Source organism: Triturus cristatus, chromosome 11, assembly GCF_964204655.1.
Source record: "Triturus cristatus chromosome 11, aTriCri1.1, whole genome shotgun sequence".
NCBI classification, from domain to species: domain Eukaryota; kingdom Metazoa; phylum Chordata; class Amphibia; order Caudata; family Salamandridae; genus Triturus; species Triturus cristatus.
The window spans coordinates 1006936765-1006958503 of record NC_140594.1 but is presented as its reverse complement, the minus strand read 5'-3'; the positions used below and the strand labels follow the sequence as shown (position 1 = coordinate 1006958503).

General features: G+C 44.1%; 1 protein-coding gene across 4 annotated transcripts in view; it reads right to left on the bottom strand.

Annotated features, from left to right (window-relative positions):
- The window catches only part of WDR49 (WD repeat domain 49), a 359762-nt gene that overhangs the window by 277946 nt on the left and 60077 nt on the right, over positions 1 to 21739 (bottom strand). For all 4 annotated transcript variants that reach the window (XM_085635179.1, XM_085635181.1, XM_085635182.1 and 1 more), the window contains 2 exons: positions 6463 to 6630; positions 5417 to 5565 (listed from right to left, as the gene is read on the bottom strand). In XM_085635179.1, the coding sequence (XP_085491305.1) occupies positions 5417 to 5565; positions 6463 to 6630 (317 nt within the window). The remainder of the gene's footprint in view (positions 1 to 5416; positions 5566 to 6462; positions 6631 to 21739) is intronic.

Sequence of the window (21739 nt, the reverse complement as noted above, 5' to 3'; positions counted from 1 at the left end):
GTAGGAGCCACGTGGGCCAAAGACCACAAGAAATGCCCCCTATAGCCTCCGGGGCTCTGCACAACTCTGAGGGGCAAGGTGGGAGTGGCCCGCTGCCATCTGGGGCCACTCAATCACTGAAGAAATGCCCCCTACTACCTGGGAGCCTCACGGGGCTCGGGAAACCACCACGTCCCCGACGTCGGAGTCCCACTCGAGGGACTCGTGAGCCTCGCAGGCTCTGACAACAATGTGCCCCTTCGGTGGATAGAGCGTCCACGCGCTCTGACAAATAATTCTGGCCCCCTAGAGCCCCCACTCACCGGCAGCACTCTTCGGCTCTTCACTCCAGGCGGGGCTGGGGCAGTCACGGCGCTGCATCTCGTCCTCTCCTCGGGGAAGCACGGGGTAGGCTCCCGTCCGCTTCCTCCTACGACGCCCTCACTTCTCGCTCCTTCCGGGTGCCGTCCAGCGTGGGGTGGGCTCCCACCTGGATTCGTCTTCAGGGTCAGGCCCCGCCCCCTCTAAGGCTGCCGGGATTCCCTTCCGGGTTGCCGCAGGCAGCGCGGCGGACCAGGGTTCCCGGCGGCTGCGGGAAACACGGGGTGGGCAACCGAGAATTCAATAAAAGACTGCTGACAGGTCCCTGGCGGGGTGGGCACCCGCCAGGGATACGTATTCCTCAATAAAGCGGGGTAGGCACCCGTGGACCGGCAAAACGCGGGGTGGGCTCCCGCTCGGGATCTCAATAAACCGCCAGGTGGCGGGGAAAGCTCCCCCACGATGCAGCTTCGCGCTGCAGGCCACCAGCAGTCCTCTTGGCAGAAACACAGCGCTCCTCAACATCAGAGTCCAGGGCTCTTTCAGAATAGGAAATAAAGCGCTCCCTGGCGCTGCAGGCAAAAGTCCAGAAAAAGTCTTTCAGATGCAGGGGGGGCAAAGACTGGGCCCAGGGGCCAGCTCACAGTGCCCTCCAACAGGGAGGCAGTCCCCAGTGGCGGTCTCTCTTGGCGCCCAGCAGCAGCAGGCCCCCCTTAAGTTGGATCAGCAAGAGAACGAATTGTAAGGGGACACATCCCCTTTTTATACAGTGAAACCCTTTGTCTTCAAGGTGCAGGGAAGGGGCGAACCAGTTACAACTGGTTCCTGAGCACTTTGTTTTGCTCAGCCCCTCTCCCTATTCAGGGAACAGGCCAGGGTCATCAGTCGCACCACAGGGGGCGGAGCCAGCATTGTGTGGGGAAAACCCAGCCCTATTCAGGACCCAGGTGTACTCCTCCCACCCATCTAGCTGCTGATCTCCCCATTCGCCACTGGGTGACTCATCCTGACTCTGGGGGTTCCCTAGCCCGTCACCTGACCTCAGCCAACCAATCGCCAGACAAGCCACACATTTCACACTGCACACAGAAGTGCCCACTTCTAGAAGTGGCACTTCCACACTAGGTACATGCACGCCGCACACATCATCGTGCAGCATTCAATCACACGAGTCCGCACATACCAAACTCGAGCCTGCACACCCCACGCATCAGGAACTACCAGGGACACATACATTCCCCATGCATTCCTATGGGAGGGCAGGCCTATCTCACCACATGCACTCAGAATGCGCACGCACTTTACTCTGGGACACAGGGAAAGTGCGCAGAAACCAAAAATCACTACACCAGGTCACCAATAAAAAGCAAAAAGTTTCGGGGGTGAACCTGCCAGAAGGGCCAAGTCCAACAGTCGGGGATTTGATGTGGGGAACAGGGGATCAGTTATTTTATGTATGGTGAGGGTTTAGTTTTGTAAGACAGTTGCCAGTGTTGATCATTGTGATATGCACCTGTTTCAATAAAGCGGCCTTTTACACACACAAGAAATTGGTCTCGGTTTGGCATGTCCCCCTCCCTCCCAAGGGTTACATGTCACCCCATCATGAGCTGTCCATCAGTTGCTTCAGGCCTAGGATGCAGGGCCTGTTTGACCATGTACTTCTGACTCTGGGCTGAGGAGAAGGTAATATCGGGTGAATTCAACTATGGTGATGCAAATTAATTATTATGCGTAGATATATTGTGACATGCAAAGATACAGTTTTTTCAATATTAGCACATATATATTACCTAGTGGTGGTCGGCAATAGGTAGTTAGAGGTAGGACCTAGTTTCCATAAGAAAAGCGTTTTTTGACTTGCCTAAAACTGTGGCGCAATTTGAGGAATCTTCATGAAATTGTCTGAAAAAAGTGCGGTGCTGATTCTATTTGTGAATGAAAAGCTTCAAGGCGATCTGACAAATAGGGGCCGAGAAAATTGGGGGGAAAAAAGTTTGTTTCCCATGTTAATTTCCATAGAGACTTTAGAAACAACTACAGCCCAAACCACTGGATAGAATTATACCAGATTTTGGCAGAAAGATGGCTCTTGGTCCAGAAAGTGCCCTTTTTGGTATTTGGTGTAAGTCTGTTGAATAGTTTTGGAGATATTAATAAAAAATCTACATTTGTATAGTTAGGTGCGCAAATATTGAGGATATCGTTCAGAGATCTGACTGGATGCCAGCTCTTCAACCAGGAAGTGTTGGCAGCCATTTTGGGACTCAGCTTCAGCCGAGTCCGAAAACAAAATGTACAAATAAAGAAAAGAGGGCAGGGCAAAAATACCCTGACCCCCTAGCCCTGGTGCTAGTGTCCCCCAAGGACCCACCAGGGCAAAAAAATATTTTTTTGTTTACTTTTTGCTGCAATATCACAATGATTTGTGAATTCACACCAAATTGTTTTGTTTAAAAAAGCGCAGTCTCCCGTGCTAGTTTCTCTTTCAGCCCTCGGGTGGGCCAGGTCCTGAGGGCATTCATTTTATCAACAAATGGGGAGGGGGGCACATACGGCTCCCCTCCTCAAGTCCTGTTTGAACCCTAGGGACAGCCACCTCCCCAGGGCTTTATTTAATAATTAGGAGGGATCCGCACAGCCCCTCTCCTCAGTCCTTCAAAGACCCCTGGGACCACTACCTCCTCGAGCATATATATTATAAAAAAGGGTGGTTGGGTGGACCCCCATCCTACTTCGGAATTTCCCTAGGGACCGCCACCTCCCCAGGGCACCAAAGTACTGCAAAGAAAGGAGGGGGGCAACCCGGCCCCCCCTCTCAGGCCATATTTGGCCCTGGGAACCACCACCTCCCCCAGAGTGGCCCATGGAAATTGAATGAGGGGGGCTGTGTGATTCCCCTCCTGGAGTCAATAATGGTCCTTGGACCACCACCGCCCAGTGCTAGCTCCCTATGTCCCAGGGTGTTCACCCCAGGACACAGCTGTTTGCTCTTGCTTGGCAGGATCTAAGACAGCTCCTGCCAATTGAGAGCAAACAGTAAGTCTGCTCCCAGCGGGCGGGAGCAGGAAAACTGTTCACGTCAGCTGGGAGCAGACTTTTCATCTGTTTGAGGAAGAAAACAGATTACAGAATTGCTCCTGCACACAAGGAGCAGCGTTTACGGCTGCTCTCTACATGGAGGGGCAATGCTGGCTTCCTCTGGAGGAGGGGAGCCAACACGAACCGCGGCTGAAATAGGCCCGGGGAGGGGGGCCGCACTGCACCCCTTCCTAATTTAAAAATGTTCAAAACTGTGCACTCTTGATGGATAAAGGGGCAGATGAGGTTCCATTCTGGCCCCGATTCTCATTTCACAGAAATTAAACCTCAAGGGGGAGCACTTACAAATATAAACATAGCAGGTGCCCCAATTGAAGCTAGTGGAGATTTACCTCTTTGTCGTATCATTGTCTTCTCTGTAAAAAGATTCATGTTCTCACAGATTTCTAGACAAAGACACGCGAAAAACAATCACATTGCCGAAACGCACACAAGATCACTGCAGACATTTCCTCGTGGTCCAATATGCAGCTGTAGTGTACAATACAGACTAAACATTTAACCAACAAGGTAGCACTTACTAATTAACCAGCAAAAAGTACTGCAGTTTGGTACACATTTTGTGCAAAATTGTGGTCTATTGTTGAATAAATGGGCCGGTGAAGTTCTTTTCTGACCCTGATGCTCATTTCAAAGGAATTAAACCTCAAGGGGAAGCACTTACATTTATAAGCCTAGCAGGTGCCCAAGTTGAAGCTCAACTTCTGCAAAGGACAAATGATCCTAATTTCCTGCGCTTGGTGAAGGCAAAGCAAGTGTGTTTTCTTGGCAATTCCACATTGAAAAATGATCTGAAATCCTTGGTGAAGGTGAATGCATCATTGATCTATCGGAGTACAATCTGTAGTGACTGTGACGAGTGGGTTCTTTCTTGGCCTCTCCTGGTGAGAGTAGAGTCCATGGTTCTCCCTTTAAATGACAACAAGCAAGCAAAAGTGTAAATTTACCTGGAGACATCACCCGTTTGGCCCTGTCCTCTACACCTTAGTAGTATGCTACTCACACACTCATACAGCCACTCTCACATCCACAAAACCGCTCACACACTCGTACAGCCACTAACAGATCCATACAGCCACTCACACACCCACTCACAGACCCATACAACCACTCACACACCCACTCACAGATCCATACAACCACTCACACACCCACTCACAAAGGTTGCAGGTTATAGTTAGGATATAGAATTTTAAAAACCATTGAAATACACTAAACAAAACAAAGATTACAGGGACATTATATTTGTGAAATGACATTAAAAAGCCTTAGGAATTCACTGGAAATACCAAAGGTTACAAGGAAGTTATATTTAGGAAAAGGAATTTTAAAAAACGTAGGAATTCACTGAAATAAAACAAAGGTTACAGGGAAGTTATAGTTAGGCTCACATTTCACTCGTACAATACCAGTGAAATTCAGCAGTTATAGTTAGCTCAGCTAACTATCACTTACTCCCCCGCAATGCACTGCTTTATGACCTCACATATTACATCACTCATGACATCTCAAATTAGCATAGATTTGTGGAAGAAAGCAATGGTAATACCATTTTTTATAACTAGAAAACTCAAATATCCCTTGCATTAAACATACATCAGCACTCATTGAATGCAATGTTTTTTGAGAAATGAACATCTTTACTCCTATTAAGTCCTGCTTCAAGGAGGCAGCATTTTGTTATGCAAAGCCCCATCTTGCTATCTTAGTACATCAGGCTTTTTGTCAAAATCTATTGATGTTGGCGCTAATCTGCCCAAGTAAAGATGACGAAAAGTGACACAAAACACTTTTTGTGCTTAGAAAAGAGCATCTTTCCAACGTGAAACGCCTTTTGTGCTAGAAAATAAATTCTAATGCAAATTTTTGTGTCATTTCGCAATGGTGCAAAGTTTAAGTCCACGTGTTTCCTTATTAATTTTTCAATTCAACATACTTTTTGATGAACAGAGAATATGCTATGAATTTATACAATCTGCCAGAACCCCCAATTGTAAATCTCTTCCATACTTGCCTTGTCTTTAGAGAAACTTAAAAGATGCTTTCGCCCCACCATGAACTGGACTGCAATCACACTGGCCATACTGCCTTGAAGAACTCCAGTTGGTTTTGAGATAACGTATGGGTTCCAGAGGCCAACATTGTGATCAACGCCAGCTGTAGCTGCAGAACAGAATGGAATAAAGTCTATGTCAAATGATGAAATAAAAGCAAACAAACTTTTTGGCTTGCTCTATCAAACCGCCTGGGTGGTTCTAATTTACAGCGTTATCTTTTGGAACCCTATGTTGCATATTGCATGGATGTGTTACTCTATTCCAATTCAATCTGCAGCTTTCGTTCTGCTTTTTAAAGCCCCAAAAACAATGTTTAGATTTTCCACGTAGGTAAAACAAAATGGAAAGTACAACTAATCACCACAGAAATGAATAGAAGCGAAACAACATACTCTTCCCTGTGAAACAGGGAATTGCGCAGGAGTCGGAAACCACAGACTCACCCATAAACAGGGCCTTACAGTACACAATAAGGTGGTAACCAACACCGCCGTGCAAATTAGCCCCACTCCAGAAGTCTACGCTGTCTGGCCCAAGGTGTTTTCTCAGTGCCTTATAACCACATAACATGTAGATCCTAATGTTTTATGCACTTTAATAAATATATCAACTACCTAAGATATAATATAATTTTTATAAAATCAAAAAGCCTAAAACGTGCTAAAAACTATGAAAAATATGAAACATCAAATGAATATGTATTTTTTCCAGCTGTACCTTCAACATGTTTTGCCTGTTTTTATTATTGTCTGCTTCTACCTTTAAGTCTTCAACTTTCCATTCTTTTGTTGTTCAAATTACATTTAGTTCAACTTGATCAACAACAAAATAAAGCACACCAAGCTCAACATGATAAAAAGGGCGAAAATTAACTTTGAGAGAAATAAGTTGTCAGGTTTCTTAAAAAGCGTCACCTTGTTTTGAGCTCTGACACACAACACCTACCAAGCAACAAATTCGTTTAAAATACAGACAAATAAAGTTAACTCTGCTAAATGTATACCAATCAAATTGAGTCCTGAATGGTAGTCAAAGGCATGGATTCCCTGGATGATGTTCAAAGATGTTGTCTTAAGCCGCCTCTTCCCTCTGTCCACCCAAGCTAGCACCATGGTGTTGTCGTCGCTGGTTGTGCAGGACAGGATGGCCTCCAATGAGCCATTGTAAGTTACTGGTTATGGGAAAAGAGAAAATATTCACATTAAGTTTATTAAAGAGCAAGGCCCGAAATAAGGGGGCTGGGAGGAGTCTAGAGAAATACTCAACTTCCACAATACAATTACATATGTAAACAACTGGATCTCAATCCAACTTTGAAGTGTGTTTTTTATTTGCTTGCAAAGGCCAAAGCTGCCAGATTGCACTCTTAAAACTATGGGCAACTTTTGACTCACAAACATAATCAATACATATTTCCATAAACAAGTCTTGAACACTGCTGTGTTAAAAATATCAGAACTGTCAGTTGATCGATTTATCAATTTATTTCAGTGGAATTTGAAATACCTGTTCCATCAGGTAATACAATCAAAGAGGAACATTGAACAACATTTCATTCTAGAGATATGAAACAATGTTAATGTTAATGATATTTATAAAGCACAGCGGTTACCCGGGGGTGTCCTGGCGCTAGTTACATCTCCTTTAGGCAAGAAACAGAAGAAAATGTTATTGGGCAAAGAGCCAGGTTTTTAAGCTTTTCCTGAAAGCTAAGAGGTCCGTGGCATTTCTCAGTTGAAACGGCAAGCACAATGAGTAAAACTTCAGTCTCCCCACCGAGCTTTTTTTGTGTGTGGTACTGAGACCAACTTGGCACCTAGTGAGCGAAGTGGTCTTTTCGGTATGTACCTGTGGAACTGTTGTTTTTTATCCCATCCCGCCTCCTTGCCGGGTAGCAGAGACACCCGGCAAGGAGGCGGGACAAATAAACGTCTAGTCAGCAATTTATACTAACAGTTTACTAAATCCATACAAGGGACTAGGAATTCTTCTTCCCTTTACAATATTTCCTGCATGTTCAAAAACTTTCCTTTACATTTAGATTAGTTATAAAACGAATACAGCAACACATAGTTTAAGGTCAGTCATAGATACAATCAGTGCTAGAAGTATCAGAGTTAGTCGTTCTTTGACATTCTGTTTTCCTTTTACTCCATTTAATGATTCACTGAGTTATTGAGGGCTGCTGTGCGTGTTGATTCCATATTTGGAATCAACACGTTGATTAAATCGATTTCTAAATTTGTATTTCGCTATAGCAAAAATTAAAATGACAGCTAGGAGTTTCTTTGATAAAGCCAGGGAACATATCAAGCTAGACCATAGGCCTTTAGTACTTGAACTTTTTTTGCAGTTTTATTACAAACAGGGATGACAGCCTGTACACGAGGTGTAAAAGAGTGAAAGAATAAAATAATTAGTGTATCTAGAAGTTATATTTTTATGACTTGATTTACATTTTTACACTTTCCAGGAGCTTTATAATGGTTTGCTGGCAGGCATAACCCCATTTACGGTGCAGATGACACCTGACACAAATAATGATGGGGTAATTTGAATTTAACACTGCTGTTGTTATATAGTTATAAATTCTGTGCTTCAGTGAACTTTGATTCGATTTCACTGCAATTTCATTTGTTTAATATTTTACTGTACTTACGATGGCAATGAACTGAGTTTGTACTTTAATGTGCATATAATAATTATGCGTATATTTTATGTGGACCTCATTGGAGATCCAAATTCTTAATAAATACAGAATTTAATTTAATTGAATTGTGCAGATAACACCGACACAAGTGTGGAGTTCTGCACAGACGTAATTCCCACTAAAAGGGTGGGGAAGTGGGCATTCCAAGGCGTAGTTTGCGTTGAAAGTTTGCATGTGTATGGGCATTCCCAACTCCAGTCCATCCACTTTCCACCACTAAAAAGTTTGGACATGTACTCAAGCACAGAGCTGGTATATATCTCCTTCAAGGCTGAGAAGGGGAATGAATCGCCCCCAAATTAGGCGAGGTGTAGAGGAAGTGATTTCTCAAAAGGAACAAATAGTTTGCCTGCCGAGAAATGAATGTTTAAAAGTGCATTTGAAGTGGGCATCCAATTTCACCCTTGTGGACTTCTCAGCAATGGAGAATCCAGCACAGCGTAAATAGGATCCAGCAGGGAAGTTTTATGGATTTTGGGGGTCCTGGGCCAAACGTATTTTGGGGGGTCCTGATTGGAACAGCTTTGAATTTGTGATCCAATGTCTACTCTTTCATGCCCTCTGTGGTCACGTCACTGACATTGCACATGCGCACTCGCCCAAATTCTAAATGTGCGTACAGCTAATATTTAGGGATTGTGACATGTTTCAAATTTTGTAACACAGCAGCAGCTCACTAATATTACGGCAAATAATCTCTGTGACACCCTCTCGTTTCTCATATGCGAAGTTTTCTTTAATCTACATAATTCTTTTTTATGGATGTTGCCTTAAACATAAGCAGAACATTCCTCTGCAAAATGTAATAGAATCTCACACATCACCTACATTAAAAATAAATGAAAGGAAAACGGTATTTAAAATAATCTCTTTAAGAATTATTCAAGGTCATCAGGGCAAGACTCTGCACAACTGAGCTGGCTCTATCAGGATGCCCCTTGAAAGGCTGGGGCCCTGGGCCAGAGCCCACTTTGCCCATGCCTTAAAATGTCTCTGGGATCCAGTTGGAAAAAGCATATGAACTACAGGGGAGCAGCTTTCCAGATGTAATCCTGGCATTGTGTGTGAACTGCAACAAGTAGGAAAAGCACATTCAGGTAGAGGCAGATGTAAATCAGGCCCAGTGTGTCTGCCTGACATGCAGTAATTCACTAACATTACTCCCATGTGTTACTCCTCAGTGCTAGTGTCACTGTTGGAGTTGGTGTTGTAAATCAAGTGGGCGTCCTAATTTCTGCCTGTGTGGGTATAGTAGGTATGACGTTTGACAAATCACCTACCACATTTTTTATAAAATGTTAAGTAATGTGGACCTAGCACCATCCTGTATGTGGAATACCATGATCTGAGTATAACAGACTTGAGCAAAGATACTGCCATGTGAAGTCTTTGTTGGTTGAATCAAACACTGGTCTGTACCAACCTTCTTCCTGACCCTTTTGATGCTATCAAACTCTGAGAACCCACAAAGACAAAAAGTAGTGCCTCTCTTGGTAACCTTGAATATGTTCTGGAAATAAGGCTTAGTTTAAATGCCTCTTTGCCTGTCCATTAATCCCTTTTGATCTCTGCCTGATCAATGATAGAGCCCATGACTACAGAGGCTGAAGTGGTTATCCTTGAGGCAACAAAGCCAGTACCATTAAGGACGCTGACGTTCAAAGTGTGGACTGGTGAAGCACCTTCATGTGTAAAACCAGTATCCAATCATGTTGGCTGTCTCATGGCCCGCAGATGTCTCCTTCTTGACATTGGTCCCTTGCTCCTAGGTATTGCAAGGAATTTTGACACAATAGGTTAAAAATTAGGTCTGTGCCCCATTATCTCTTAGTGCAAGCGTGTTTTGCTCCGCTGTAATTTCCGCTCCACATAGATTTCTAAGCAGAGCCAGCAAGACATGCTAAGAGGAAGACTGCGTGGACACATTTCAAGTAGGATTTGTGGTACATGGGTCTGTTTTTTAAAGGGGGGAGCATGAGACTTTTGAAAGTGGGAAGGGCATTTCGCCTGTTGTGGGGTGTATGGGAGTGATGCAGTACGTCTGCTGTGGGCTTTATGGGTGTGGCGGGGTAGTTGGTGGACACCATGCAAGGGTTCTTTTAGAGGGCTGTGGAGCGGGTGTGGCCTTTCCCAACAGAGCTCCTCTCAATCTGTCATGGAGGGATAGAAGGTGAAGTGGATGTGCTAAAATTCAACGTTGTAAATTCATGATGTGCTCAAATGTCTGCAATTGGTATTTAACCCCCTGAGCTATATCAAAAATATGAAAATGATTTTTAAAAAAAAAATACATTTCCATTAAGATGCCATTTAAAAATCTGCAATAAAGCCAACTCCGACGGTAAGATTATATTTATGACACAAAAAGTTTAAATCCATACTGCAAAATCCCGAGGGATGTGAGATATTGTCTCCTACTCAGTTGTAAACGACCCACAATTGCACGAATGTATTTGAGAATGCACAAACATTTTCGAGAAAATCTACTGAAATCTTGAGATAGTCATAGCTTTCCAGGAGTACTCTTGTAAATGTTTGTAAATTCAAAGAGAGAGTAAACCTTCAGCTAAACGCAGGAGTAAATCTACACTTTTTACAGGAGGGCTGTTTGTTGTAGTATATTACACGATCTTTGGCATTCAAATGATGAATACGAATGTTCATTTTCACTGTAACATCTGCAGTTTTTCAGTTATCTCCGCAGATCTTGCCTTTTTTCCCTGCAGAACTCTGAACAACATTTCTGCGTGTTTTAAGCAGCGTAAGCCTTCTCCTGCTCAGAAGGGCGATTGCTCTACTCTGATAGGGAGCTCATGACTGGCGAAAAATGTGGGTTTTGTTTGCTTATCTGACAGTGCAGCTTCCAGCTGACGTCATCAGCTAAACCCGCAGGGATTCCTGAAACGGAGGAAGATGGAGTCGTTTGACTGGTGCATGTCGAATGACAGCGGCTGCGCTTATCCGCTCTTGGGAGCCCCGGACCTGCCCATCTCTGAAGCCCTGGACTGCGGCAGATCTCGAACCTCACACGTTTTAACCCCCACTGTGCGTTCACGTGCCTGGTCTTCAGAGGGGACTCAGAATCACCAGTTCCATTATCATAGAAGTGTAAAGATGAGTCGAGTAAAGCTTTGCAAACGTCATTAGCCGGCAATATTGAATTTTGCAAGGAACCTCTGCACTTTGAAAAAACAGCTAAACAGGGAACGGTATGCTAGAGACCCATGCAGTAACCACTTATATGGACAGCATTGCAAATCTTGGAAAATGACATTCTGACACACAGGGGACACTGGGCTGTAGGCAGGACCAATGGAATAGTACGATTCTGCCACATTGGTGTTTTCCGCATAATATGCATTGACACTTAATCCATCATCCTCTGCATAATCTGCAACACGTAAAAATTGTTTCTAGCACAGTCGCATCAAAAGCTGGTAAATTGTGATGACACATAATCCCACGCAGTGGAAGTGTCATTTTTAGCGATGCTGCTTAGCATCCACGCTGCGATAGTAGGCATGGCTACAAATCATTGCCAAAGTCAGCAATGGACCATGCTATACAGCATGAACACAAGGCTATTGCAGAGTCAATGGTCTCAAAGGCGCGACCTATTGGCTTTGCCAATGCTTGTTAGGTCTCGGCAAAATACCCCTGTGATTCTGAGTCAATCAGTAAATCTCCTTGTGTGAAAAAGAAAATAAATATGACATTTGCAAAAAATCCTATCACATAAGGAAAGCAATTGTGGCCATTTCCATATCTTTGTGAAAATACATTTAGAAGCAGATAACATCTGTTGTCAAAATAAACATTCATTTCAAAGGAGAAAAGGGCTTCTTTGAAGAGTGTGTGGCATAGTAAAACATAACTACAAATGGCAGGAGGTTCAACAAGGATGATAGGGAAGAAGAAAAAATAAAAGAAGTACCTCAATCACAGCGCAATCAGCGGAAGGACAGCAATCAAGTTGAAGCAATCAGTACTTGGTCCAAGCTCCAACCGAGAGAAGAGGCAGGAAAACCAGCTAGCACTGGCCAACAGGAATACAGCAAATAAGAGTGAAACGGAAGACAACAAAAGGGAACTAATAGGGCGGGCTGCAAGCCCCTTGTCATATACACTATCTCTTGCAAACAAGATCGGATGTAGCACATGCACAGTCGCAGGTGAGACCTAGAAATGAGAAAATAATAAAGCAATACTATAATATACGACACTGCCTACCAATGATAAAAAAAAAAAAAAATCGGTGATTTTGTTAGGTAGGCAGCTACTTTGTTTCTTCTAGTTAATAAATGACCTCCCTGATTGGTCAGAGTAGTTGAGTGCAGTTACACTAACTCATGCTAAGGATACCTCTATCCAACCACAAGAAGCCTCAATATATGGTTGAATTATGAAGAGTGGCTAATTTCTAGTAAACCTATCTCATTGGTATTCATGGGCTTTCCTACAAATATGCCCTAATTTGTACAGATCTGAGGAGCTTGTCCCATGAAGAGACTTTTGAAGTCAATATGGGTCAAACTTAATGTGTATTCAAGGTCCACTGGATTCTTATGTAGCACTGGGATAGCGAGCGAACGTATGAGGATTTAATTTTTTTTTATAATGCTACAAAACATAAAACAGTGTTCTTCTTTCCCATCCACAGCACAATCGGACAATCCTCCCATGTGTGGACATTATTTCCAGCTCATTCAAATTGCAGGTAATGGCCTTGAAAGACAGACAGTTGTTGCGGCTTCAGCCTTTCTGGCTTGGATTTTATTCGATAAACATCGGTTACATTGCGGTCTTCACACCGCAATACCTTCACAACGCGGGCATTACAACGCAAGTCATTACAATGACTTGCGCTGGATGGCGCTCTAAGCTAAGGAATAGTATGATTTACTATTCCAACACCTTCCCTACTGTAACATAGGCTGGAGTTGGAATAGTAAATCATACTATTCCTTTTTTTTTTTTTTTTTTTTTTTTTTGTCCTCATCTCACCTATAAACTGCTAGCAGGACATAACCGGTCAGTTTTAATAATGGGGCGCCCTCCGACCGCCTGCCATTGTTTAGGTTATCCAACCAATCCCCTTTTGTCGTCCGGGATTTAGGTGTTAATCATAGGACCATGGTATTTATCGACCATTAGCAACTGCAGAATGGAATCACCAGAGTCTCAATTCCTGGCCCAGACGAACAAAGGGTGCCCAAAGTGAAGGAAGGCTAGGGCTGGAGCTCATAACATCTAACCGGGCCATAGCCAGTGCTGATTTTAACCAATCTTCTACTTTCGGGGGGAGGGGGTCTTTCCACCTGAAACATATCTCCCTTCGGGCCAGCAAAATCAAACATAATAACAGCCCTCTGAGTGGTTGAGCCAAACAAGCAGTGGACACCTGGTCATTGGCAAAAAAGATCAGAGAGCCGTTCAACACGATATCTATTCCGAAGGTCATACATAAGTATCTGCACACCCCTTCCCAATATTTTCCTAATTCAGCGCATTCAAAAAAGATGTGTACGTCGTTGGCTTTAGGGAGGGAGCACCTGGGGCATCTCGGCTTCGGGTCTGGGGCAAATTTCGAGATCTTCTCCGGAGTATAGTAAATTCGATTAGAAACAAAAAAGTGATTTCTCTTCAGACTGGCAGATTTAGTGTATTTATAAAGCAGGGTCATGGAGGGTTCCAGGAGGCTCCCAATATCCGGTTCAAAAGGAGAGTCATTCCAGGCTGAAACCTGATGAGGAATACCAACGTCATCTGCGTTGATCAGGAGCCTGTACCAGATAGAGATTTCCTTCTTAAGATATTGAATGTTCTTGAGAGCATCTACCACCTCACCATTTCCCCTTAGGTTCTCCTTCTCCGTTTCAAACCATGATTTTAGTTGAATAAACTTGAACCTCGAGAACCCCGAGCCTATTCTTGCTTTCAATACCTCCCAAGGATGTATGCCATTTTCATCCCCCAACTCAGACCAAGTCGCGACCCCGGCTCTTTTAATTGGGAGTGCCATACTATCCTGGAGGCAGGGGGGGGTCCCCGGAGAGTCCCAGATCGGTGCCTGATCGGAGTAGTAACCTATCCCACATTTGGAGCGGATGAAATACCAGACCTCCAAGGCATTTTTGATCACCTTCAGCCTTACTCGTTTGAAGAATTTTGGGGCGCCAAACTTGTAGAGAAACCCTGCTTTATTCCCCCCGCCTTCAGTGCTGACCGACTCCCCCAACAACTTACCCCAGGCACATGCAGTTGGTACCCCTAAAAGCATTCTGATAGCCTTAAATTGAAAGGCAACCAGATAGCAGCGAATATCTGGAAGGGCCAATCCCCCTTTTGCTAGGCGGCGCCTCAATTTTTTCCAAGATAGCCTAACGCCCTTCTCACCCCAGATGAAACTCCCGATTTTACTTTGTGCCTTTGAGATAGAGTGTTTAGGGAAACCTAGAGGAACCGCGTTGAACAAGTACGTTAATTTCGGGAGGATAGTCATTTTAACTAAATTCACCTTCCCGAAGATAGTCAAGGGGAGGTTCCTCCACCTTGCAAACAGCTGGTCAATTTCATTTATTATTTTCCCTATATTAATAGATGGAATTTTCCCCAGATCTTTCACTATAACTATACCAAGATATTTAAATGTATTGCTGGTAACCCCACTCCACTGATCTATGTTCCAACACATAACCTCCGTCTTCGTGGGGTTAGCCAGATATCCTGAGACTGCTCCAAAATCTTCCAACAGAGCCCCGACCTTTGGCAGTGTTATCTCGGGGTCATCTGTGTAGATGATTATGTCATCCGCATATAAAGCGATTTTAGAGCGATATTGCTGTGTCTTAAACGGAGGTATGGTCTCATCCAGCCTTATAGCCTGGGCAAGAGGCTCAATATAGAGGTCGAACAGCAAAGGGGAAATAGGGCAACCCTGCCTGGTCCCTCTTTGGATAGTGAAACTGGGAGTAAGTGCACCGTTGATAAGGATCTTAGCTGAAGCATCCTGATAGCACCCTCTCAGAGTGTGAATAAAGATTGGGCCCAATCCCATCTCCTCCAACACCTCCCAGAGGTAGACCCAGCACACCCTGTCAAAGGCCTTGGCGGCGTCTAGCGCGACCACTGCCAGGGGTTCGAGTCTAGAGATCGCCAAATCGATGTTCCCAATAAGTAGCTGAGTTTGTTCTTGGATATGTCTCTCAGAAATGAACCCTTTTTGGTCTGTATTAACCAATCCAGGGGCTAGCTTGCCCAATCTCCCTGCCAAAATACCCATGAAGATTTTATAGTCCGCATTTAGCAGGGAGATTGGGCGATAGGAATCTGCTTTAGCTGGGTCTTTCCCTGGCTTCAGGACCAGAACAATGATTGCCTCCCTCCATGAATTGGGAACTTGACCTGTAGAGCTATAGATTGACTGAAAAAGGGATCCCAAAACAGGGATGACTTCCTCAGAGAGAGATTTGTACACCTCGTTTGGGAGGGCATCAATACCAGAGGCTTGGCCGTTTTTAGACTGCTTTATTTGAGTTCTTATCTCCTGCAGCGTAATAGGGGAATCGAGGAAGTCTTTGTTGGCCTGTGTCAGCGTGGAGAGGGATTTCGAGCTCAACCACCCACGTATTTGTTGTTTAGAAGGAGATAAGTTCTCCCTATATAGATCCGCAAATAGGGTGAGTATAGTATTTTGGATGTCGCCTATATCTGTGGATCTATCCCCTTGGTTATTTATCACCAACTCAGCTATGTCATTCTTCGAGCGTTCCGATCTCGCTTTCCACGCCAAAAGTGCCCCGGCCCTCTCGCCATATTCATAGTTCTCCATCCTATTCCTATCCCATTGCTTCTTGCACTTCTCTTCTAAGATGCCTCTATAGCGTTGTCTTGCCTGTTCAAGATCAAGTTCTACCCGCGACTTCCTTTGCCCATCTGGGGAGTTTGAAAGCCTCAAAAACTCGGCTTCCAGCAATCTGATCTTTTCTTCGCCCAGTTTCAATGCACTTCCCTCGGAACGATTTTTAAAACAAATGAGACTGTGCAGTCGGCCTCTTAGATTAGCCTTGAAGGCATCCCACACGACCTCAATGGCAGCTGAACCAATGTTGGTGTCAAAAAACTCCGAAGATGATGTTTTAACTGCCTGAATCAAATCTGGGTCGTCTAACCTTCCCCTGCTAAGTGTCCATCTCGATTGAGATTTTAAAGAAAAATTTTTGATGGAACAGAAAACGGGGGAATGGTCCGAAAGATGGCTAGGAAGAATGGATATGTCGGAGTCCTTGCCAAGTAGGAGCTTACTAGCTAAGAGGTAGTCAATCCTAGAGGAGTGATGGAATCTCTTGCTATAAAATGTATATCCAGCCCTATCACCTTTCAAAAACCTCCACACGTCTACCAGGCCAAGGTCATGCATCATATTCTTCATTGCCCGTCTAACAAGAGGATTCGGAATTGAACGAGCCTGATTTGACCTATCTAAATTGGGATCTAATAAAGCGTTGAAATCTCCTCCAACAATTATTGGAGGAGGTAACAACATAAGCTTAGATTGCAGCTTAACAATGTAAGAAGGATCGTCAATGTTAGGACCATAAAATGAAGCGCATGTTAAAACAGTGCCCCCAAAGTCCAACTGCGCTATCAACCATCTCCCTGATTTATCAGTCTGGATGGATTTAATTGTACAAGTTATCCCCCGTTTAACTAGAACAGCAACCCCACGGCTATTTATACCTTGGTCCGAAACGCCATATGCTTTTATCCAAGGGACTCCTGAAAACAATTTATCCGACTCCCCAATGGTCAGATGGGTTTCCTGTAAAAGACAGACCCGGGCTTTCGCGAGTTCGAGATATTTCATAATCAGCCTTTGCCTCCTAATACATCGTAACCCATTTACGTTCCATGCAAGAAGGCCCATACCGGTCTGGTCTATAGTTACATCAGCCATCGTATACAACGCCCCTCCACCTTGGTGTTGTTCCAAAGATTAAATCGCTAAAGTAAGATGAGGTTATTTTAGTTTTTTCATTTTTATTTGTATTTTTATATTCTCCCCTTGCCCAACCCAAGTGACCCCCCCCCAAAGATCCACCCCCCTCCCACATCCCCGTGCCTACCCCTAAACCCATGAGGAACCCTCCCTTGAAGATGGGTGAACCCAATCGGTCGCACTCACCTCGGGTTCAGCTAAAAAATATACTAGGGGAAAAGAGAAGAGGAGGAGGGAGTAGGAGGAAAGAAGTGTAACAAGAGATATATAATGCCCAATAAGAGACCCCTCACTAACCACTTGATGATCCTCACTTTCCCTGCTCTGCCCTCCTTAATCCTGCCATAAAAGATCTACCTCTTCAACTGTATGTAGTAGGTGCATTTGATTATTATGCATGGCCCTCAGCTTAGCCGGAAATTTCAGTTGCACCTTTACACCCAGGGACCTCAATTCCTCCAGTCTATTGCCCATTTCCCACTGCCTTGTAGCCGTTATGTGAGAAATGTCCGATCTTATTTGAAAGGTGAATGGATCCGTACCATTGGGGGAAAAGGTAAAGGAGCCCTCCTTAAGACCGAGTGACAAAACTAGCTCTTTTACTGAGTAGGAGAGGAAATTGACCAGAATCTTCCGGGGTTTCTGTTTTTTCGGGTTTATTCTGTAGGGATCTCGGTGAATTCTTTGAATCTCGGACATTAAATTAATGTCAGGCTGATCCTTCAAAACAGACCCCTTTAGTATAGAAATAACAAACCCCTTTAAGTCCGAACCTTCCAAGTTCTCGGGAATATTAAGGAGTCTCAGATTGTTCTTCCTTGAGTGGTTTTCCAGCCTTTCGATATCGTCCTTCAGAGCCTTTTGTTGTAAGGTTAGCTTCCCTACTTCCTTAGTGGCCTCACTTATGGTGTCTTTAATGCCAGGTATTTCTGCTTCAAGAAGGCCCGTCCTAACCACCACCTCATCAAGCCTCTGAGATAGAATTTCACAGGAAGCCTTGATTGCTGCCTGATTGGCTTCAGAAACCGAGAACCTTCCCGCAAGTTCTGCTTGGTTAAGTTCCGATACCTTAAACCCGCTTAACATCTCCTTCTTCATAGCAATCAATATGTCAGACAGGGAACGTGCTTTGGAGCCATCTCCTGTTTCCGTGCTTCCAGCCTCAGCGCGCCCAAGAGGGGCTCCCGTTACAAGGTCTCTAGGGGGATCGTTGGTCAGCGCGGCCCCTTCTTCATCCCCTGACCCCAAGGCATTAAACCTATTTGAGAGGGTAAAATCATACTATTCCTAAGTCCAGCGCCCTCCAGCGCAAGTCGTTGTAACGACTTGTGTTGTAATGCCTGCGTTGTAAAGGTATCGCGGTGTGAAGACCGCGATGTAACATCACATATTCATTTTATTCATATGTCACTGGGAGTGATTAATATGATGTAATTGGCAGGTCTAATATTTTCAGCTCTGGACTTCCTCTCTCATTCTCGTTGGCCCAAGTCCAATACAGTGCAAGAACGGTTAGTAGATAAACGTTACATTGTAGTTTAGACATTACATTATTCTTAGGGGCATTTGGGATAAAATGCCTACTCGGTAAATTATAAGGTAACTGTAAGATGAGTTGCATGACCTTAGGAACAATGCCCAAGTTCCTTTATAAAGGTCATGAAACTCTAAGGTAACTTGGAAGATTCTTTTAACTTCTGGCACAGAGTATTTTATTATTTAGAATATATGGTCACCCTGCTACCCTTCTCTCTGGTATTTGGCCTCTTCATATATCCTGCCTGCCCAGTGCTTAATTTGAGCCGGTGGTTTCTGGTGCTCAGTACTGGCACTTAAACATCAACCCCAGTGCTTTTCATGAGCACCAGTTAAGGATACATTCATTTATGGTAGGCATGGGTAGATTAAGTGATTTGCCCAAAATCACAGGATGTTGAGCCGACGCCGAGACTCGAACCTGGTTCCCAGCTCCGAAGTCGGCAGCTCTGGTCATTACGCCACATCTTGTCCCCACTTTCATTGGTTATTAGTTGGTTCTGTTTTAGGTGGCGCTAACAGGAGAAATGGCCTGGTGCAAGCTGTCTGCTGACGAGAGCCCCGGTATGTATTTCTTTTTATTGTATTTTTTTAACAAATTAACCATGAGCCGGCCACATTATAAGTTTCATACGCTATCATACACTTGTAACATGACTAGACATCCACTACTTTTGTGACGAAGTACCTAATCCGCAATACCCTAATAAGGTACATAGTACGCTGCAAATAAGCAAAATCAATGCAGAATCTGCAAAGCAAAAATAAAGATACCAGGATGCACCTAGTAATCTTTTGAAAAAACTTGCCATAAGCAATTTTATGTAGGTCTTTTCAAATGGTTCTGCTTCACAATCTGTGATAACCTTAAGAAGGATTCCTAATTTCATGTAAATTAAATCTAGTCAATAGGCAATAAATAGACTGGTATACTATTCTTATCTACTAATGACGGCTCATTTTTCTGCACACAAATAGTTTAGAAAAGCTGAAAAGCAAATTCTCACTTCCATTAATTAAGCTGCTAAGAGCTCTAAGCGAGATGAAAAGGGTACGGGGTCCTGAAAGGAGCATTACCTGATGAATTAAGGGCATGGCTCAACATGTAAAGTACTTTTTGTGATTTGCATAGTGTGCCACCTGCCCGGTATTTTAGTGCCTCTCTGAGATTTCTAATATTGCATATATAACACAACAAAAACATTTTTGTAACACAAACTTTATTGCATTTTGAAAAGAGCATTACGGCAGTAAGAATTTCTGCAAGCATGTGAAAGAGTATCTAATTCAAATCAGTTAGATATTTCAACATTGCTACAGGCTTGGCTGTCAATCGCTTCCTTCCTCATGCAGACAACTAAATGGAGAATTAAACTGCCCACCCCCCACCTGGATCCCAAAGAAACCTGACATATCACCTAGTAGTTATTTGATACGTTGTTAGGGGGAAGTACTAGTGTATGATCGCTAAAGCCCGAGTATGGACCATGCAGAGTCGCAGTAGTGTGGACATCAAAAGAATGTTAGGTACTAATAGTTCTAGATTAGTGTTGCCCATGCTGGCCTATTCATCTTGTCTTTTCAATGTTCTGGCTCTTGCGCCTTGAAGCCCTCCAGAAGTGTATCTCACTCCATGGAAATAGGCGTTTTGTACAGGCTCCTATATTCCTCCCGCCTAAGGGACTCACTTTCAGCAAGGACCCACTGCAGTACCTCCATTCACCAGTCATCAACGCTGCGGACCAATGGGGATTTCCAGCACTTAGGGGCATATTATCAAGACACGGCGTTAAAATTATCGCTGCTTTAGTGGCAGAAAACTGCCGCTAAAGCGGCCATAATGGGCTTGATAATATGCCACAGAGAATTCCAATAGAAGCCGAGGTTCACACCAGAACATGGGCTTCTATTGGAATTCTTTGCAGCATATTATCAAGCCTATTATCGCCGCTTTAGCTGCAGTTTTCTGCCGCTAAAGTGGCGATAACTTTAATGCCTTGTCTTGATAATATGCCCCTTAGTTTTCAAGCGCTTCACTAATAGTAGCACTAAGTTAGTGAACCGATTCACAATCTTAGAACCCTTAGCTCTTGAGGGCAGTCCAAGTATACATTGTTCAGGGCTATCCCAGTGGGGCCGCCCTGTTAGCTCCTACAGTGCCTTTGCTATTCCCGCCCAGTAGTTGGGTATCTGAAGGGAAGACCACAACATATGTAGCAAGTCTGCTCCATGCGCACGGCAGCGGGGTCAAACTGAGAATGCTGTGGGAAACAGTCTATGCAACGCAATTTTTACATCGCAGTGCCTTCACCACACATTTGTTACCCCACATTTGTTTAGCACGTATAGGCCTTTACCATGCATTTAAAGTAAGTATGTGGGGGTTAGGGGTCTTCCCCCAAAAAGATTAAATTCATAAATACATATATATATTTAAACTTACCTTAATAACGCATGGTAATGGCATGTGAGGTAAAAGCATATGCGTGCTAAACAAATGCGGGGTAACAAATGTGTTTTAAAGGGATGCAATGTTTTTACTAGCGTTGTACCGTCATACAACCATGCGGTGGGGTTCATCTTGTTAAGTTTCTGTGGTGTCAGATATGCTCTGCGCAGTATGGAACATTGAATGAATTTGAATCTCGAATTACAAGATTTTTGGGGGGATATTCCAACATAGAAGCCCATTCACTATCTGTGAGTTACCGGTCAAGATCCGCTTCACAGCTGTGTTTTAGGGGTGTGAGTGGTGCCATAAGGTGTTCCCAGGGTCTCCTGTACAGCCAGCGCACTAGGTGTCAACCGTGGTCCATAGTATGAAGTGCCCTGAGGAATTTGTGAGTAGGAGGTTCCTGTCCATCTGTTGCCCAATATTTCTGTTCATATCGGAGAATGCTGGCATGGGTGAGGAACAAGGCGTCTGAGTGAACCTGAGTGTGCACAAAATCAGTGTGGGGCAGCAGTGTGCCATCTGCAAATAGCTCCTCCACTGTGGTGACACCCGTCTGCTCCCAGGGGTCCAGTCTACGTGTC